Here is a 20,613-nt window from a genome sequence, read left to right on the forward strand (position 1 = left end):
CCAATGCCACTCTGCTTGTGAAGTGACCCCTAGCTTGAAAGAGAAGATAAAAGATAGAAAAAAAGGACTCAGAATGCATTCTTACACCTCTACCTTAGACATAAATAAGCACTCTAATGGATAACAACCTGAGAATAAACTGTTTTGAAAGATAATACCCAAAGAGTTAGTGCCAATCTTGTTTCCCCCACCCAGAGAAAAAAAGTCCGTAAGTACTAAAGGCTGAGATCAATGTTTATAAAATGATCACTTTGTATATGTCATTATTCCTATTTTGGAATAAAAACTGACCTTTTTAGTTTTGTCCTTTGTAAACAGCACCTTCTGTGTCCTTCTCCCCATTTTGTTAGTTAATTTAAACTCAGAAAAAAACCCTCAAACTAATACTTTTGTTTGTTCCTGTCTTATAAATAAAATGTGTGATGCATGTGTTGGTTCTTCGGGGGGTCTTGATTGCGTGGTTCTGAGGGGAGGCAGTGTGGCCAGTGGTTGTCAGGTCTATGTGCTTAAAATCTCGTGGTGCAACAAAGTGGAGTTGGGGGAAGGAAGCCAGAATATCACCGGCAGTGTGAGGCCTATTAACATACTGAGGAATTCCTGAAAGGCAGACGGAATCGGATGTACCAAAAACAAATATGGGCAAACCAGTGAAAAGTGTGCAGAGAAGACATCCACAAAGGAACGACGGTTGAGGGGTGCTGAGCTCAGAGTGGCTGCGGAAGGAGACCAGGGGCATTTGTCCCAAAATGGGGAAGCAGTTTGGAGCCCCAAAGCTATTTGATTCCTTGCACCCCCTTCCCATCATACTCCCTGTATTCCACCCACCTGTGCCAAGCAGCTGGCCACCAGGAGGAGGCCCCAGGGAGGCCAGACCTCTGTGCAGACGAGCCACTGGTGCCCCTGTCTGCCCCGGTATGTTCTGTCCCTATAATCATTTGAGGTCATTTGTAGTTAACGTAATAAGTCAGCAGGAGCTCCCTAGAACAGAAATAAACACACAACTAAGATCCAGAAAATACTTAAGAACACAAAACAGTGAGAAAGGTGGTGACCCAACCTCAGTGAAGAGCTGATAAAGCAAACAGTCCTGTGAACCGAGGGTGCTTCAAAGCAGAGTCGTGAGATTATAATGTGCCCAAAACATGCAAGAAGGCAATTAAGACATCCGGGAAAGTAACCTCAGTAGGCAGGTGAAATAGCCAGACAGGCTCGGGAGAATAGAGAGCTGGGAGGCTCGGGAGGAGTCTGTAAGGGGCTGTGGACAGGAATGTGGGTGGTCCGCACTGACCTCTAACTCCCCCTCACTGCTTGTCATCCTGCAGGACCCCAGGGACCTCTGCGGGCAGGTGCCCAACTCAGGCCTTCCTGCCGCCTCTGCCTGGGGAGCTCTTCCCTCCATGTCCCCTGGATCACTACTCAGAGGTCACCTCCCCACGAGGCCATCCCAGAGTGGGTACTAAAGAGAACGCATTTTTGAGTTTTTAGTCTGCCCCCAGTGAAAGTAGGAATTTTGTTCACTGCTGTATCCCCTGAACCTTGAACTTGCCCAGCACGTGGTAGGTACTTATGAAGTGTCTGCTGAGTGAATCAGTGAATCTCCTGTAGCTTAGATGACCTCAGCGTGGGAGCTGCGGTGGTGAGGGAGGAAGTGAGGAAATAGAAATTGAGCTAAAATGGTTGAGTCACTGGGGCTGCAGTGATTGGCATGTTAGTGGAAAAGGAACATTTACATGTGAACTAAACACATTTGGAGTAGCAGTGAATTAAAAGGAACGCAATGTCCAACATCTAAAACATTAAAGGGAAAACAGCAATGACAAAATCCATGAATCCAACACAGGCAGGATGAGGTTGGGGAGGTGGAAAACAGCAGGGAATCCTGGTAAATAAGAAATAAAATGATGGAAGGGCACACACCAACATATCAATAGTCAAACATCAGTGAATTAAATTTGCCTAGTACTAGACTGAGTTTCTCAGACTAGGATAAAGAAGCTAATTAGAATAGAATTTAATTTTCTTTTTGCAGTTTTTTTGCGGGAGCCAGGTTTGAACCCACCACCTCCGGCATATGGGGCTGGCACCCTACTCCTTTGAGCCACAGGTGCCACCTAATTTTCTTCTTTTTTTTTTTGAGACAGAATCTTACTATGTTGCCCTCAGTAGAGTGCTATGGCGTCACAGCTCACAGCAAGTTCAAACTCTTGGGCTTAAGCGATTCTCTTGCCTCAGCCTCTCAAGTAGCTGAGAATACAGGCACCTGCCACAACACCTGGCTATTTTTTGTTGTTGTTGTTGCAGTTGTCATTGTTGTTTAGCTGGCCCGGGCTGGGCTCAAACCCATCAGCCTCAGTGTATATGGCTGGTGCCATAACCACTATGCTATGGGCACTGGGCCAGAATTTAATATTTTAAAAAGATAAATAAGCAAAGAGCAATTTTAAGTTAAAGTTACAAAATTATTCCCAAGGAGATGATAAGGAGCACAAAACTTTGTAGCCATGTCAACAGACTGTGAACTATTTAAAGTAAAAACTGTTAGGAATGTGATTAGAGTGGGTAAAGTCCACAATCATAAATGGATGCTGGTCCATCTCCCAGAAAAAAAGAGACCAGTGGAGATGAGATTTGACTGACACGGTAACTTTGATATAAAGGAATTAATCTTCAAAGGAGAGATTCTGTGTTACAAACTATTCCAGAAAATGTTCTGAACCAGGTAGATGGTTATACAACATTACAAATGTATTAAATGTCAATAAATGTAAAATTTTTGTGTATTTTATCACAACAAAATAAAGCTATTCCAGAGCATTGGAAAGCATAGAAATCTAAATTCCTGCAAGACCAGAAATAACACTAATCCCAAACCAGTTAAGAGTAATAAATACATAAAAATACTCTGGCTCTTAAATATAACCTAGACTTAGTTTCTTCTATTTTTCCTTTTAAGGAATAGCTAATTTTCTTTTCTTACTATCTGTACAGTTTTTTAAATTTGAATATTCATATTTTTCTAAAGTTCTAAAATTTATACTCTGGTAAATTATTTCATAATAATAATTTTCTGGCATAAATTTGAACATATTTTTATATTATAATTTTAAAAATCTCTTCAGTATCTTTGATTCTCTTTTTCATTTAGTATCTCTGTCTTCTCATTTTTTTTTGTTCAGCCTTGCCAAAGACCTATTTTATGGAATTTTTCAAAGAATAAACCTCTGGTTATAAGTATACTTTTCATGTTTGTTTTCAATGTCATTAATTTCTGTTTTCGTCTTCACTTAATTCCTTCTGTTTTCCTTCCATATATTTTATGGTTCAATTAAATGCAGAAAACCCAAACACATAATAGTAAATCAAAGCAAGGTAAATATCAAAAAATGAAATGACTACATATGTCAGCAATAACCAACTGAAATAAAATTAATGGAAATAAAATTCCCAATCACCAAAGAAACTAAAGCTAGAAAATACCGTTATTAAATTGAACAAAAAAATTGTAAGACCTCTGTGAAGACAGTTAGAAAATTTCTACAAAGGAAATAAAAGAAGATAAATATAGAGAAAACTATATCCCAATGTAAAGATTCAATATTCTAAGATTATCAGTTTCTTCTCTGCCCCACCACTGCCCTAAATTAGCCTACAAAGCTAATCAAAACCCCACCTAGATTGTTCCTGGAAGCTGCCCATTGAGGTAGAGGTTCTCTGAATCCAGAGGCAAGACAAAAAAGTAAATAAATGAAGACTAAAATGTCACCTGTTGTGTTGATAATGCCGATGTGATGTAGGTATTACCATATTGGCAATAACGAGTTTTCAAATGCTGCATTAAGAATTTGATGTACCTGCCTGGTCACAGGCAACATAGCCCATGTCGGGTATTGCCCCTATAAACTTTATAGCATGGAAGAGCAATAGGAGCAGAGAGAGGGAGTGTGTTGCTTGGTTATACACCAGCTCCTGCCCCTAACTCTTGGTAAAGTAGGTTACTTCCTTGCCCAAGGGTAAGGCTGAGTGAGCAGATAAAGAGAAACTAGAAGTGCTACATTGATAACATTCTCTTCCTGTGGGAGGAAATGTCAGGTGCTAGGAATAAATGTTCCTAGTTAATTTACCTCAGTGTTTTATTCTCTAACCCACTGGGCTTGGCCATTAGGCCTATGGTCAGGCTGACCCCCTGGGTGGGAAGGCCCAGCTCTCCGTTTTTTCTGCAGCCTGGGCATTCTTAGTGGAGTGGATTCTTTCAGGATCTCGAGGCTGTGCCAGTGCATTGATAAGTCTTTGATGTTCCTCAGTTTGGGGATCCAATGAGTTCCAGGAACCAAATATGATTGTTAAAACAAGACAGTTGCTATTCTCTAAAGCATTTTCCCAGGCAAAAATTTATGTTACTAGAATATTCTATTTAATGTTGCCAAAGCCATAGAGGAACCCCCTGGTATCTGAGTGAAGGAGGTGGATGGGAAAACCTGTTTGGTTTTAGCCATGTCAGGAAGCCAGACTGCTTGTGGTCTGAAATCTATGATGTCTGCACTTGTTTTCAACAGGCCAGTTCTCACCTCAAGGTTAAGAATGGTGCTCTGAAGAATATGTTCAAGTTTCATCCATGTACATATGTAAGAGGTAAAGTCTCCATGTTTCTTTAAGGCTGCATAATATTCCATGGTGTACATATACTACAATTTATTAATCCCTTCGTGGGTCAGTGGGCACTTGGGCTTCTTCCATGACTTAGCAATTAGGAATTGGGCTGCAATAAACATTCTGGTACAAATATCTTTGATATAATGTGATTTTTGGTCTTCTGGATATATACCTAGTAGAGGAATTGTAGGCTGGAATGGCAGGTCTCGTTTTAGATCTCTAAGTGTTCTCCAAACATTTTTCCAAAAGGAATGTATTAGCTTGCCTTCCCACCAGCAGTGTCTTACAAGGGTACATGTGAAATTTACTAGATGTAGAATGTAAATGTCTAAACAATAACTAAGAAAACGCTGTGAAGGCTATGTTCACTAGTTTGATAAAAATATTTCAAATTGTATATAAAACCAGCACATTGTACCCTATGATTACATTAACGTATACAGCTATAATTTAATATAAAAAACAAAATTACAAAAAAGGGGGAATGGTGCTCTGTTTCCCTTCTCTAGGGCAGATTCCATGGTGCTTGCTCTCTGCTATGTCAGACTATGGCTTGGAGGCACTGCTGCCTTTCTAGTGAAGTTGAGAAACCTATTTGCTCACTGGGAAACCCAATTGTTGCTCCTAGATATAATCTTCTCACACCCCATCTTGAGTCTGAGCAATCCAGTATTAAGGTTTAGAAGTCACTTTTAATAAACAAATTTGTATTAAACCTCCTAGGTCTAGCTTCAGAGTTTACAGACAGTTTTGTTTAAGGAAAGACCATGAACCAAGGGCGCATCCAGTGGGGGCGGCTTTCATTTCTGTTTTAGCCTCCTTGCTTAGGCAGGCCTCCAGCTCAGAGGCAATTAGCATTTTCATGAACAAAACAGTTGGAAAGGCCAGTACAAAATTTTAAAGGCCTTCATGTCTAGAGGAGAAACAAGAATTCTGACTGCCTTTGTCATTCGCAGAATATACTGGCCCAGTTTTTCCTCTCCTTTCTAAAACGTTGGCAAGCGCTTGTTGTGCTTGTTTGGGATTTGAGGCCAATCTAACTCTACTTCTCACTCTATCAAAGGGTCTTTCCCAGGAGTGGTGATCCAGCCCGCTAAGAATGGGGAGTTTGGGTGGTGTTAGGGGGTGAACTATGTCCTGAAAAAAAAATATGTTGAAATCCTAAGCTTCAGTACCACAGAATGGGAGCTTATTTATAAATGGAGTCCTTATGGATGTAATTAGCTACATTAAGATGAGGTTACTGAGAGAACCATTCGAAGCTGGGAGAAGCAAGGAGGGACCCTCCCCTAGAGTCTTAGAGAGCAGGGCCCTGCCTGCACCTTGATCTCAGATTTGTAGCTCCCAGACTGGTGAGAGAGTAAATTTCTGTAGTTTTAAGCCGCACAGTGGTGTCACTGTGTTAGGGATAGGCAATGCCTGTTTCATCATTCAGAGTTTAGCCACAGCCTCCAAGGGTGCAGATACTGGTGCGCTCAGAGCTTGGAGACTGGGCTCTGGGGGTCTCTCTCTGGATCTTCGTGAGCGAGTAGGCAGCACACGTGCAGTCGAAGTAACCAAGCACACAAAGAAATACATGGCTTCACATCTTTAAATGTAGAACGATAAAGATAACCTGTACTCACTCAGGAGCCTGGAGCATCCCCTTTGGATAATGACAGCTACTATTAAAATTTTTTTCCCAGAGGTGTACACCAAAACTAAAGTGATGATTATCTGTGTACTGGGACTGTGAGTACTCACTTCCTTCCTTCAGAAAGTTTTTGAGATAATTATAGATAATTATAGATTCACACGCAGTTGTAAAAAAGAATACAAAAAAATTCTGTGTAGCTTTATTAGCATTCTGACGTTGATAAGAGTGAGATACAGTACAATCCCATTGCTGCAAGGCTCCCTCTCGCCACACATTGTAACCACACCCCCGCCCTCCCAGGCCTCCTCCCCACATCTGGGAGCCCTGGCAGTCACAAATGTCTTCCACATTTCTGGACTTTGGGGTCCTAGGTAGAACACTAAGCATTTTGTCATATTCATGATGTCATTTAATTCTTAAAACTCAGGGGTAGTTGTCATGATGTCTGTGTCACAGATGTGGAACTGGGGCCCAAGTGAGTGAAGGGACTGCTGAAATCACCCCGCTAATAAGTGGCAGAGGCTGTCTCCTGTCCTGGGAACTGCAGCAAGGGGAGCTGAACTTCTATCACTTACCTCAAGATTAAACAAACTAGATAATATCAACTAATTAAGGAAAACTGGTTATATGTTACTTCTTTCTCCGAGAGTTTCTGAGTGTCTGCTGCCTTTTTTTCTTTTTTGCAGTTTTTGGCCAGGGCCGGGTTTTGAGCCCACCACCTCCAGTATATGGGGCTGGTGCCCTACTCCTTGAGCCACAGGTGCCACCCCCGTCTGCTGCTTTTCTGAGCATCACTGCGCTCAATAGTGAAGTGACAAGGACCGCCCTGCACTGGGGTCACGCGGGCCTGCTCAGCAGACCCATTTTCATTTTCAAGCTCTTCCTTCTGACCTTTCCCCATATCTGTGTGATTTGCACGTGATATCATAATGTGATTTTTGTCTTCCGTTTTCTAGTTAATGGTATCATCACAGTATGTTTATGTTGCTAACTAAGGTTCCCGCACACTTTGTATTTGTTAAGGGCAGCCTAACAGATGGGATTTGTTTGATCAAATGTATGACTTGCCCAGTTCCTGATGTCGATCCTTCAATCTCTCACCTTTTGCCATTAAGCTCTCGGGCAGCGGGTTCGAACATAGGCTTCCAAGTCCTGGGTTCCAATCCCTGGGTTTCTAAGCAGTGGGATAAAAACCTTACTTACCTTCTCTTTGTGTCATGACCCCATGTGTAAAAGATGATGGTAACAATAGTATTTACAGTTGGGGGCTACCGTGAGGATTAGGCAGGGTTCGTATTTAAGTCCTACGTCCAGTGCCTGCTTGTAAATGCCCGGATGAAGAATACTGCAGATAAACTTGATAAACCCATAAACCCCTGTGCACCAGAGAGAGGCCTCTTCTTCCTTAGTAAATTACCTTTCAGTAAAATTCCAGAGGTTGAGTTACAGGATCTGAGTTTCTGAGCATTTTATGGCTTTCAAAACAGCATATTACCCATTGGCTTTCCAGGAGGCTTATTCAGTTTCCTCTCCAAGGCAGGAGTGCATGGATGTCACAGTTACGCAGCAATGTTTGTTCTGGTCTTGACACTTTATGTTGACATATTGGTCATAAAATGTTGCATCACTGTTTGAAGTGCCATTTCCTTAGGAACCACCGAGGCTGATCCTGTTTCCTCTTGTGTCTTTCTTGGCCTTCTGGGTCCTGGTATTTTGCTTTATGGTTTGCAGGAAATGTTTGGATACTATGTAAGTAGTGTATCTGTCAGGCTGGCAGGCTGTTATTCTTTAAGTTTCGGTTTTATTGTTTTTCACTGTGCTTGGGTGACATGCAGCAGAGAGGGTGTGCTTCACTCACGCAGCTCCTGTGAGGAACATTTTGTCCAGTTTGGGGTCCAGGATGATGATGACAATAATGACAACTAGTGTTTTTTGAGCATTTACTATGTATCAGGCACCGTGGTCAGGAGGTTGCATTCTTTCTTTCATTTAATCATTGTAAACTTATCATTAGTTAATGCAGATTGACAGTCCTTTATCCAAAACTCTTGGGACCAGTCATAGTTTTCAATTCAGGGCTTTCCACACTCTAGAAAAGTAATATAAGGCATACTCCACACCTTCCATAACCCTCAGCAGGTTTGGGGAGAATCTTCATAACCAAGCCCGGGTCCATTTACACGAAGAGGGATGAATAAAGATTGTAAATTGCTTCAAATGCAAGTCTACTTTTGCTGACTGGAATTATTTTTTTAATTTTTAAATGATTTGAGAGCTTTTTGCCTCCACCAGTTTCCAGATGAGGAGATGCCCTGGGGAGCCTAATGTTGAGTGACGAAGCCCAGGGCTGCTCAGAGCCAGCCCGCCCTGTGGGTGCATCTTCCTGAGCGTCTGCACTGTGGGCTGCTTGCTCTTTTCGACTTGGCAGAGCTATGTGACACTTTTGCTAGAATGTGAGGGGGCAGACACCCTCCAGTAAGTGTGCACCTATGTCCTGTGGCGTGAGTATGTACAGCGCTCCTCACCGCAGTGGGGAGGGTGAGTGGTGGGCCCCGGAGGCGGGCAGAGTCCAGGAAGCATTGACACAGTTTGTCAGAGTGAGCCTCTTCCTGGTCCCCATGCTGTGCCCTCCTTCCCGCCCCCCAGACCTGAGCCTTATCGGCCTGTGCCTCACCTTACTCACCCACCTTCCACACTGTGTCCTCCATGCTCAGGACCCAGCAGCACTAGTCTCTCTCAGCTCTGGCACCATGGTCTCCAGGCACAGTGCTGACAATGTGAGTGGGGCCTGGCCCTGTGTGGGCAGCTTGGGCCTGAGGCCTTCGGTGAAGCAGGCAGAGCCTTCCCTGACAGCAAGAACTGAGGTTCAGCTCGTCCAGCTGTCCCAGCCAGAGTATGTCTGGGCCCTGCCTGCTCTGTGGCACAGAGCATACCACTGTGTCCCCATCAGCCACCACCATGGGTTACCTGCTCTGTAGCACCCAGCACACTGCTGTTTCCTCATCGGCCATGCAGGCCAGGCTGGCCACCATTGGTTAGGCATCACACGACAGAGGCAGGATGGGGAAGCTGGTAGCCTACAGTTTCCAGAGCCCACAGGAGCTACTGATGGTGAACACTGTGTGAACAGCTGCTCCTTCCTGGGAGGGACCAGCTCATGCGATGCAGCAATGGGGTCAACTTCTGGGGCAGGTGATTTGCCATCTGAGGAGATTTGTAGGAGTCTGAGTCATTGGAGGAAATTCATAGGTTGTCCAAGAATGAAACTCTAGAAGAATGTGGTGACTTCCAGGACAGCAGTGATAATAATAATGCAACAACAATGACCACAAAAATAATGCCAGCAAAGAGGTATTGAGCATTTATTATGCACCAGGCTCCGTGCTAAGCACATTAATCTCAGGCAACACTAAGATACGGCTACCGCTCTTTATCTCTGCTATACAGGTGAAGGAATCCAAGGCTGAGAGGATTATATGACTTGCCTGCAGTTAACAGGCGAGTAAGCGGCAGAGCTGGGTGACAGCACGCACCTGACCACAGTGCTTGAGTGATTAGTGATAATGTCGCTGATCATTACCACTGCTGGGTGACTGAACAGAAAGTCACCCTGAGTATTCCCTCATTCTTGTATTTCAGCCAGGCCAGGCTTTCTGGGGTTTCCCCAAAGCCTAAAACTGTACCCATCAGTACAGGACTCTGGGGCTTCTGTGGGCAATGGCTTTACGGGGCGGTGCCCTCGACACAGGGAGTCAAGGGATTCCAGGAAGAGTCTTCTGAAGGAGGAGGACGAGGTGTTGTAGAGGACAGGTGTCACAGCTGAGCTAATGTAGAAAAGTGTGTTGGTCACCATGTAGAAGTAGTGATAGAAATCGTAGAGCGTGCTGCAAGAGAAACCCAGAAGGCCTGGTTAGAGGACCGGCCACCTCCCTGGTGTCCCCTTTCTGCTGGAGATGCCTCTCTCCTCTGATGGGCAGGGGAGAAGCCTGTTTTTTGTTGTCAGGAAGCACAGTGTGAATTCGACAATGCTGTGCCACTGCCAGCTGCCCTGGGCTGAACCCTCCACTCGGCCTCCATGATCTGCCATCCTTGGCTGTGCTTCCCGGTCACTTGCACAGTAAAGGTGACATGACCTTTAACGGGGGCCATCCACCCAGACCTTTAACGGGGGCCGTTCACCCAGGCTACTAAGATTCAGGAGCCCTGAGCTGCCTGTGTGGTCAGGGAGACGTGTCTGCACTCAGAGGAGCAAGTTCTCCTGAGAGGCCATGCTCCTCGTCACAGAGCCCTCTGTAGGGGAGGGGCCTGACATGTGCTTGAGCTGCATGGGGCTGGTCACAGCTCCCAAGCAGGAGGTGTCTGTCCACATGGCTATTTCCTCGGAGGCCATTTAATGGGCTCTCCATTCTCTTGGGTGTTTGACTCCCGTGGAGATTAGGGGCCTGGTGATTTCCATGGGGAAGGTAATAGATTCTCTCCCCTTCTCTCCCTATGTCATTAAAGGGGGTGCACATACTGGCCTCTGTCACAGGGGCCTCTGTCAGGTCATGGGGTCACAGCTCTGAGCCTTCCTCCCTCACTCTCTGTAACAGCATGGCCTGCACGCCTCCATGGCCTTTTCTCCAGCTGACATCAGGATGCCCTTGGTCCTGACTACCACCCATGTGGCCAGAGGATCCCTTGTTCCCAGAGAAGCCCCTGCTGGGAAATTCTGAGGTCGCAGACAGGGCGGGGCAGCTGGAATACAGCCTGGAGTTCCCTGGGATCCAACAGCTGAGGGTCCCCCTGAAGAGCAAAGGAGACCACAGGCCCAGCCCCGGGGGTCCTCTGTGTGTGCCACACTCACTCCGTCCACTGGTCATCGGGGACGTAGCAGTACATGAGCCTGCGGACATGGTACGGCAGCCAGCAGATGATGTACACAGCCACGATGGCCCCTGAAGAACAATTGGAGAGACAGCCACAGAGATCAAACACATCCTCGGGTATGCCATCTCTGAGTGAGGAGGGTGCCGAGGTGACAACAGCATTTCCCTGTGACTTGTTCCTAGAGTCAAAGGTCGGAAAGGGGCTTTGAGGTCATTTGTGCACCCCTGTCTGAATCTGTTCACAACCTTGCTTTGTCCTGTTGTCTGGGTGACTGTCTGCTTTGACCATGACCTGGATGTGCCATGCTTACAGGATTCCTCTTGGCCATTAGAATATACTCCCAACTCAGTGCTAGGTATTCCCACCTGGGTGTCTAACCACATTCCATTAGAATATACTCCGAACTCAGTGCTAGGTATTCCCACCTGGGTGTCTAACCACACACCGTTAGAATATGCTCCCAACTCAGCACTAGGTATTCCCACCTGGGTGTCTAACCACACACCATTAGAATATACTCCCAACTCAGGGCTAGGTATTCCCACCTGGTTGTCTAACCTCACACCATTAGAATATACTCCCAACTCAGGGCTGAGTATTCCCACCTCGTTGTCTAATCACATACACAGAACTTGTGTCTTTCCTGCCTCAGGAAGCCTCTCCCTCACCCAGTCCTTTTTCTGATTGCCTGATGTCAGCACCATCACCCTGACATGCCAAACATGAGCCCAGGAGTCATATTTCTCTGTTTCCCCTGCATCCAACCTATTAAAGACCTCCTCCTTATGTCTCTCCATTCCTTCTTGTCCCCACTGCCACTGCCCTAAGAGGCAAGCGGCTCCTACCTCTTTCCCACTGGCCTCTGACTAGAAGCCCCCAACCTCCTGCCCCTTCTTTCTGCCACTCCTGCTTTCTCCCAACTGGCAAATGCACCCTCTAGCCCAGTGTGACCCTTGTGCAGCAGGAGCCTGGGAGAAGTGCAGAATATTGTGCCCTGCAGTCTGTGTTTCATGATGCTCCAGATCATTCTACATGCATCGGAGTTTGAGGAGTACTATTTAACCCGTTCTCCAAAGATCTTATGAGTACCACAGCTCTCCAAGCAAATCTCTGGACACTGACTCTTTGATGATCACACACTGTCCAGTGCCTGGTGTGCTGACTTTGTGTCAACGCATCACAGCACTTCACACTTAACTGCTACATCTCTGTCCATGCACAGGACGTGATGCTGATGAGGGCAGAGACCTGTCTGATACTCATTCCTCCCAGGCCCTGTGACATGCCTGGGCTGCAGGAGGTGCTTGAAGAGACCCCTGCTTTCTTCTTGCCTTTTCGTTTCCCTCGCAAGGCCACACTTTCCCAGATACTTTCAAAAACAAGCAAACAAACAGATCAATGGTATAGCCGAAAGTGGAGAGTCAGAAGAGAACTGGACTTGGAGACCCACCCAGCCTGAGAGTCGCAGTCTCCATCTGCAGTCTCAACAGTAACTTATGCTCATCCACACGGCCAGACTTCCTGAAAAGTGGCCAGGTGTCTGCTCATCTGTGCTACCTCCTGCGGCAGATTGGGGGTCCATGTACAGAACTCCCATTCCTTCCTTCGGTTAGCCCACCGCACCCTACAGGAAGTTCCCCTGGGGCACAGGATTCAGGAAGCCTAGACAGAGGGAGGCGGTGACCTGCTGAGGTCACCAGGCCAGAGAGGACTTAACTGAGAACCCGGACGCTGCGCTGGAGACTGCGGATCTGACTTGTGTCCTTGTGTCTCACCAGGCTGGCCTGGCCTCTCAGGGACAGGGTCTTCCTCCACGCAATGAAGCCAATGAGACCCTCCTCACTCAGCAGCTCCAGGTGGCTGGGGACAGCGATGCCTGGGCCAGAGGCGGATGGCACCTGGGAGTAGAGGGCCAGCAGGTGGCTCACCGTGACCCCATTCAGGAAGGCGGTTAGTGCCAAGGGGAGCACGAAGGAGACCAGCACATTCACCTGTGGAGGTAATTCGAGGGCTGTGGGGCAGCTCCAAAGGCTGTGCCCCAGGCCTGGGCACCAGCAGAGGGAGCAACAGAAGGGCTTAAAGGTAAGAGAGAAGATTCTCAGAAAGTAGGAAGCAAGCGAAGAAAATAGAAGAGTGAAGAAAATTGGGGATAAAAACCAGAAAATTTTATGAAAAAAGCCTAAAACACATTCAAGAAAATGTTCCCAAAATTGAGAGTTCTGAGCTTCTAGATCTGAAGGCTCCTTGGGTGCGGGGAGCAATGGCTGAAAATAGACTCCCCCCCAAGTCTCGTTCTTACGATAGTTAATACCCTGGGGATAAAGAGAAGATCTTGACAGCTTCCACAGAAATAAAACAGATCACACAGAAATAATGGAAAACCTGAACTTCTTAATGACAGTGGTGGAAGCTGGAAGATAATGAGCAATGCTTTACGACATGTGGGGGGAAATGGCTTCCATCCTAGAATTTTATATACAGCCATTTTTTTTTTTTTGAAACAGAATCTCACTTTCTCACCTTCAGTAGAGTGCTGCCGTGTCACAGCTCATAGCAACCTCAAACTGTTGGGCTTATGCAATTCTCTTGCCTCAGCTTCCCAAGTAGCTGGGACCACAAGTACCTGCCACAATGCCCGGCTATTATTTAGGGATGAGGTCTTGCTCTTGCTCAGGCTGGTCGTGAACTCCTGAGCTCGGGCAATCCACCCACCTAGGCCTCCCAGAATGCTAAGATTACAGGCGTGAGCCACCGTGCCCAGCCTATATCCAGCCATTTCATCACAAATAGGAGGATAAAAGAAAATTTCATATGTAAATTTTCAATTTTTTTACATTCTATGGACCTTTTCTCAGGTCTTAAGAGGTTATGAGAACAAATGTTCCATCAGAGCCAATAGGGAGGAAAACCTGGGATTCAAAAATAGGGTACCCAACAGGAGAGCTGGGGAGCAAGGGCAGGGCTTCCAGGGGGCCCCGAGCAGATGGAGGAGAGTTCCCAGGGTGTCCCCAGTGCACTGGAGAGCAGCCAGTGGGGTTGGAGCAGGAGGCTGGAGGCTCTGAGGATTGAAAAACAAAAGATGGAACGGGTAGGTTATTGGATGCATCTGAATATACTGAGACAGAATTTATACTTTGGGTAGAGAAGTTGGGAGATGAATTAGAAGTCAGGAGCAGAAAACTAAGCAAATGAAAAGAAGATTCTGCATTATTAAGTGCAATGAAAACAAAAGTCGTATTGGAAAGAAAACACAATAAAAATACACAACATGGCTCATCTGTGAAGTCTCTTTACATAGTCATAATCACATACACACTGAGCATAAATTTAACCAACACAGAAATATAATTAAACCTGAAGGATGAGGGGGCAGAGATAGGAATAGAGGGAAATGCTCATTTTCTACCGGTAGAAGATAGTGGACATGATGTAAAACTGGAAACTAAAGCCAGGGTAGGATTATGTAGGGAAAGAGGGCAAGAGCTGAGAGTGGGCGGCTTTGTCTCCCACCCAGGGAATGCGAATCAGAGTATGAAGGGGCAGGTGTGGGGTTGCTGTTTTACATTACAAACCTTGTATTATTATTATTTGGTACTACCTGACTCAGGAAAAATGAGTTTATTATATAATACCCTGTGTTTTAAATGTTTGTTTATTTATTTATTTTTTAAGAGACAGGGTCTTGCTCTGTCACCCAGGCTGGAGTGCAGTGGCACAATCACAGCTTACTGCAACCTTGAACTCCTGGGCTCGAGCAATCTTCCTACCTCAGCCTCCTGAGGAGCTGGGACTATAGTTGTGTGCCACTACACCTGGTTAATTTTTTTTTTTATTTTTTGTAGAGATGCAGGTTTGCTATGTTACCCAGGCTAGTCTTGAACTCCTGGGCTCAAGTGAATGTCCCAGCTTGGCTTCCTAGAGTGCTGAGATTATAGGCATGAGCTTCTGTGCCTGGCCTAAATGTTTTATATTAAAAATTCAAAACATAGGTTTGGCACCTGTAGCTCGGCAGCTAGGGTGCTACCGCACTCACCAGGACTGGCAGGTTTGAATCTAGCCTGGGCCTGCCAAACAACAATGGCAACTACTACCAAAAAGCAAGCTGGGCGTTGCGGTGGGCGCCTGTAGTCCAAGCTACTTGGGAGGCTGAGGCAAAAGAATTGCTTAAACCCAAGAGTTGGAGGTTGCTGTGAGCTGTGACGCCACAGCACTCTACCCAGGGTGACATAGTGAGACTCTGTCTCAAACAGTTTTAAGGCTCTCTTATTCCTTACTCTGTGTAAACATTTAAAAAAAAACAATATTTTAATGCCACTTTAAAATCAGTACTAAATATTTCAGTTGGGTGCTCCCCTCTTCAGGGAGTGATCGTTCATGTTTTTTAACTTCGCGTGTCCTCACAGGTCAGCAACACCAAAAGACAGATGACATGCTGCCTAGGACAGTCATTGCAGTTTGTTGAGGAATCAAGAAAGTTTATAAAGTAGCGACATACTTAATTACTATCAAATCGTAGCTTTAATACCAGTCAAGACAGATGGAAAGAAAAACATATTCACAAATTAGGAATTAATCTTTGGGAGTTTTGAAATCTCGGTGAGAACCGTACACAGTTTCTTAGACTTCAAAAACCATGAGCAATTTTCTTGGACCAAAAACTGATTAATATGAATGGTGAACCAACTCACTATGTCATTAAAAAGAAATTAGGACCCAAACAATCCTGATTGGAGTCTGGTCATTTTATTAATATATGCTTTATGTTTCAAGTTAAACATTATTGTATATACTATTTGTCAAATAAGGCCGGGAGCGGTGCCTCACGCTGGTAATCTGAGCACTCTGGGAGGCCAAGGTGAATGGATTGCTTGAGCGCAGGAGTTCAAGACCAGCCTGAGCAAAAGCAAGACCCTGTCTCTACTAAAAATAGAAAAACTGAGCCAAGAGGATCTCTTGAGCTCAAGAATTGGAGGCTGCTGTGAGCTATGATGCCAATGCCACGGCACTATGACCCAGGGTGACAGCTTGAGACTCTGTTTAAAAAAAACCAAACTATTTGTCAAGTACCTGTTACACTGAAAGACTTCATTAACTATAATGCCAAAAGCTCACCCTGCTGTAATTCCCAGCTTCATTGCCTTGAACAGTTTAAACATCTCAAGGAAATCATGTGTCATATTTGCAAGGTAAACCCTCCTGGAGCTTTTTTTGCAAAGCCTGACTCTAAAATAGTCGGACAGTCACTACTCCAGTCTGTGACAAGTGGTGGGACTTGGCTTGCAGGCGTTTTGGGCATATGGCTGTCTGACTGATTCACTGTCACAGCCACGCCAGGGGCCGGCGGGAGCTGCGGTGCACTGACTCTCCCACTGTAGCCCAGAACCACATGCGGCTGCTGGGAGGTAGACGAGCATCCCTGCTGCTCTGTGGCTTTGATGTGCTGTGCCTGGGCCAGTGCTGGAACAGGCAGTGTGTGGACTGCACTGCTCAGGCAGAGGTCAGGATTAGTCTGCCCGACTAGTGGGAGCACTGCTGTCCTGAGTCCCCCGGTTCCATTCACCTGGGTACCGCTCCGCTGCTGGTTGATTTTTAGTTTTTTTTTGTCTCCTTTATCATTAGATAAGGATTTGGTTAAAGAATTTGAAAACCTGAAAACATGTCAGATATACTAAGTGGATCTTCTAAAAATTAGGGATTCTGCCTAGCTAGTTCCGAGTAATCATCTTTACAGGGGCCATCATGAGCAACGTCTGACATAAGCAAGATGCTGTCTCCTGGGTTCAACTGTACGTTTTCTCCCCAATTCTTCCCGAGGCTACAGGTGGCCTGTGCACTTCTTCTGATGGCTTCATTCATGTTGAATGTCCAGGCCTTTTTATTATTAATATTTCTGTCCAAACATCCCATTAAGCTGCAAGTTCCCCCAGTAACATCATTAGTTCTCCAAATACATAACCTGTGACCCATATGTCAGCAGCTTTGGGACAATGTCTTGCTCCAGAACCAGAATGTTACAACTGCTGGATCCAATTTAGACTTCCAAATTCTGGGAATAGCCCAGACCAGCAGTTTTTTTCTTCTTCACTTGGGACCATCACCCATAATCAAAATACTGGCAGCTTCTGTGTCCCTGTCAACCACCAGTTGGCACATAGGCAGCAAATCACGTCCAGGATGTGATATAATGATGACTTCACTACCCCCCCAAGGTGGCTTTTGGTTTGAATTACAAACCAAAAATGGAAGCCATATTAGCACAAGGCAGAACGCTTTCTGAAAACACAGGACGTTTGGAAGCTGAAGCTTGTGAAGAGACCATCTTTCCATCTTTCTTCTTGATTTTATAGATGTGAGCTAATGGGCCGCAGCTGCCTGAGGGCCTTCCCATGGTCCCCTGACCTGGCTCCCTGGCCTCTGAGGCTGAAACTATGGACTGTGACTTTACAGAGAAGCTGTCCAGTGAGTGAAGCCATTTGAGGACCTGTAGCGTCCTCTCAGGTGGAAAAATAAGGCAGGAAGGTGAGCATTTACCAAGGACATGCCACATTCCCCACATCCCGGGCACTTCCACACGAGCTCTTTTAATTACCACACAGGATGCCACTGGCCACCTTCTTGCCCCCTGGACAATCCTGGGTGTCTGCACCCTACCCACGGACACCAGGATGCCCCTTTTGAGTCAAAGATGAACAACAGACACAGAGACTCCTGGGAACCCTAAGCCCATGACTCAAGATCCCCAGGCAGCCCCAACATCCTGGCTTCACATCTTCATTTTGGTTGACACTATTTCCAGTTGCGTGCCTATCGTTTGCAATAAGAGGAGCTCTGACCAAAGTCCTCTCCAGCCTCTTTTTATCACCTCCACAGTGACTAAATTCTTTAGTTTGAAAAACAAATGACAATCTCCTTTTCTAGATAAAGAAACTAATAAACCTTCACCAGGCATTTGACCCCCATGACCCCTCCCCTTATGTCCCAGCCCTTGATCTCCCACACTCATGGGGGACCTGAGGCCAGCTCCTTGGTGACTATAGGGAAACTCAGGCCCCTAAGAAAGTAACAGCAGACTGTTGCTCATGGTGATTCCACGTGATGGGCCAGGGGCTCTGGCTGAGCTTGCCAGGGGGGAGCTGGGAGAGATCATTTAAGGAAATAAGAGGTGACACATTCAGTAGAAAGAAGGCCCCACTTCCTGGAAAGCACTGTACAGAGATCCACTTCTGAAGATGACTCTGTGGCCTTAGTTGACCCAGGACAAGCAGAGGAGCCATGAGTACAAGACCTGAGAGGAGCCTGACCATGGTTACCCCAGGAGAAACCCCCACATATCCAGGAATGCTAGGATTGAATGGGGACAAAGTAGCTCCACTGAAATCCCATAAAACATTAAGATGTTGCTTGTGTCCATGGATTTCTCCTAGTTTCTCCTGACTGTAATACAGGTTGGCGAGGAAACACCTCCCGTGAGGCCCTTCAGTCCTCTACACCTGCCCAGCAGGAAGACAAGCAAGACACAGTGAGTGAGGGGCCCTGCGACCCTGTGGGCAGGCCAGGCTTCCAGCTGAGAGGAAGCTTTGAATCCGGAAGAGGAGGAGCCCCACTTAGGGTGGCATGTGTGTCCCCTATGCAGCCACTGCCCCCCCCGTATGTCTCAACCTGCTGGCACAGTGCCCTCCGTGTGCTTTCACAGCTTGTGGGCAGAGAAGGGGTCCTGGTTGGCCCCGCTTTGCTCCTTTAGGTTTCCTGGAGAGCCAGGAAGGGCCTGGAGAGGGCTGTGCTGCCTCCCCTTCCCCACTCTCCCCAGGTGCTGAACACGTGGGATCACAGTCCTATGTGACCAACACACAGAACCTGAGACAAACACTCTGAAAATTATCACTTTCAGAAAATGCTTTACAAAGTGCCACAAATACATCACACGCTGTAAGAGTCCAGGAGAGATGGGAGAGCGTGCCAGGAGCTGGGGTGCCGAGAGAAGGTGCTAGGGAGGCGATGAGAGTACAGCAGCATTTTGAGGGCTAAGAAGGGTTGGAGGGGAGAGAGCAGAAGAAAGAGGTTTTGGGGGGGGGGTTTTGCCAGAGGTTAGGCAGAGGGTGGGGAAGGGGGGAAAACAGGGTAGCGAGTGGCCTGGGGGAGGCAAGTCTCATGGCGTGTAATAGGAAATGAGGTTAGAAGCCTAATCAGGAGATCAGAAGAGAGGCCCAGGACACCTTCTCCATCCTCACCCCACCTCCAGAGAGGTGTCATGATACTGTGACAGGCAGTATCATGAAATCTGTATTTTTTTCAGCCCCCCTTCCCGCAATTTTATACTCATTAACGTTTGGGCACCTTCCAGTGGGAGGAACACAGGCTTTGTAGTTAGTTGTGAATTCAAACAGCGCCTCTGTCAATGCTTCACCTTGGCCAAGTTCCTCCTCAAGTCTTTTGTAAAAAGGGAGAACGAACCCAACTTTCTGGGAGGCGGGGGGCATCAGAGCTGAAATGTCTGCTCCCAGGGCAGGGGCGGCGCCCTTCCTCCCCCACCCCCCTCGTACCTACCTGGATTAACACCTGCAGCGCGGCGCGGCTCACCAGCGCGGTGCACACGCGGGAGGCGGGCTCCGGCTCGCCGCCTGGCGTCTTCAGCTCGTGCTTCTGCCCCATGATCACAGCCATGGGCAGGGCGAGGCCGAGCGAGGCGGCCCAGATGAATGCCAGCAGGCGGCGGGTCCGGCGCGGGGAGAGCAAGCGGCGGGCGCGCAGGGGCTGACACACAGCCAAGCAGCGCTCTGCGCTCAGGCCGGCCACGCTGAGCACAGTGGCGTAGGCGCACAGCTCGCGCACGAAGTAGTAGCCGCGGCAGCCCAGGTCGCCGAAGACCCAGGGGTAGTGGAACCACACAAAGTTGTAGAGCTCCATGGGCATGCCGATCACCAGCAGCAGCAGGGCTGAGAGTGCCAGGCTGAGCACGTGGTAGCGCAGGTGTCCGGGGCGACCTGGCCGCGCCTTCAGCACCACGTGCACGGACAGCGCATTGCCCACAGCAGCCAGAGCGAAGATGAGCCCGTAGACCGTGGTGAGAAGCACCTTGGCCCAGAAGCGCGTGTCCACGCCCAGCCGGGCGTCCAGGCTCAGCCCCGTGTTGGGGCTGGGCGGCGGGGGCTGTGGGCTGCTGGTCTCCATCCCACTCCTGGGGCCTGCGCTCCCTCCCTCTCACTGCCCCGAGACTGGGCGAGCTGCCTGGTGAGGGAGCCCCTCCTCCTGTCCCGGAACCTCCAGGAGTTGGAGGGCACGCCCCCTGAAAGGGTGTCCCTGAGCAAATGAACGCTGAACCGCGAGGGCAAGCCTGTTTGTGACAGTCTCGCTTCTCGGTTGGTTCAGTTCAATCCAGGGAGCGCATGCTGGTGGAAGGTGGGTGGGACTCCACCTCTCTCTGGCTTTGTGACCTTGAGCGAGTTTTTTAAACCTGTCTG

General features: G+C 47.3%; 1 protein-coding gene across 1 annotated transcript; it reads right to left on the reverse strand.

The window, feature by feature from the left end:
- Window positions 1-9,862: 9,862 nt before the first annotated feature.
- On the reverse strand, window positions 9,863-20,397 carry NTSR2 (neurotensin receptor 2). Its single transcript, XM_012803693.1, is given in 5 exon segments — window positions 9,863-10,000; window positions 10,002-10,170; window positions 11,133-11,223; window positions 12,873-13,146; window positions 19,700-20,397. Coding segments are annotated over 5 exon segments (1,296 nt in total). The 5' UTR covers window positions 20,324-20,397.
- Between the last annotated feature and the right edge of the window lie 216 nt (window positions 20,398-20,613).

This window comes from Otolemur garnettii, unplaced genomic scaffold (genome assembly GCF_000181295.1).
Source record: "Otolemur garnettii isolate 467f Iridium unplaced genomic scaffold, OtoGar3 scaffold00022, whole genome shotgun sequence".
NCBI lineage: Eukaryota > Metazoa > Chordata > Mammalia > Primates > Galagidae > Otolemur > Otolemur garnettii.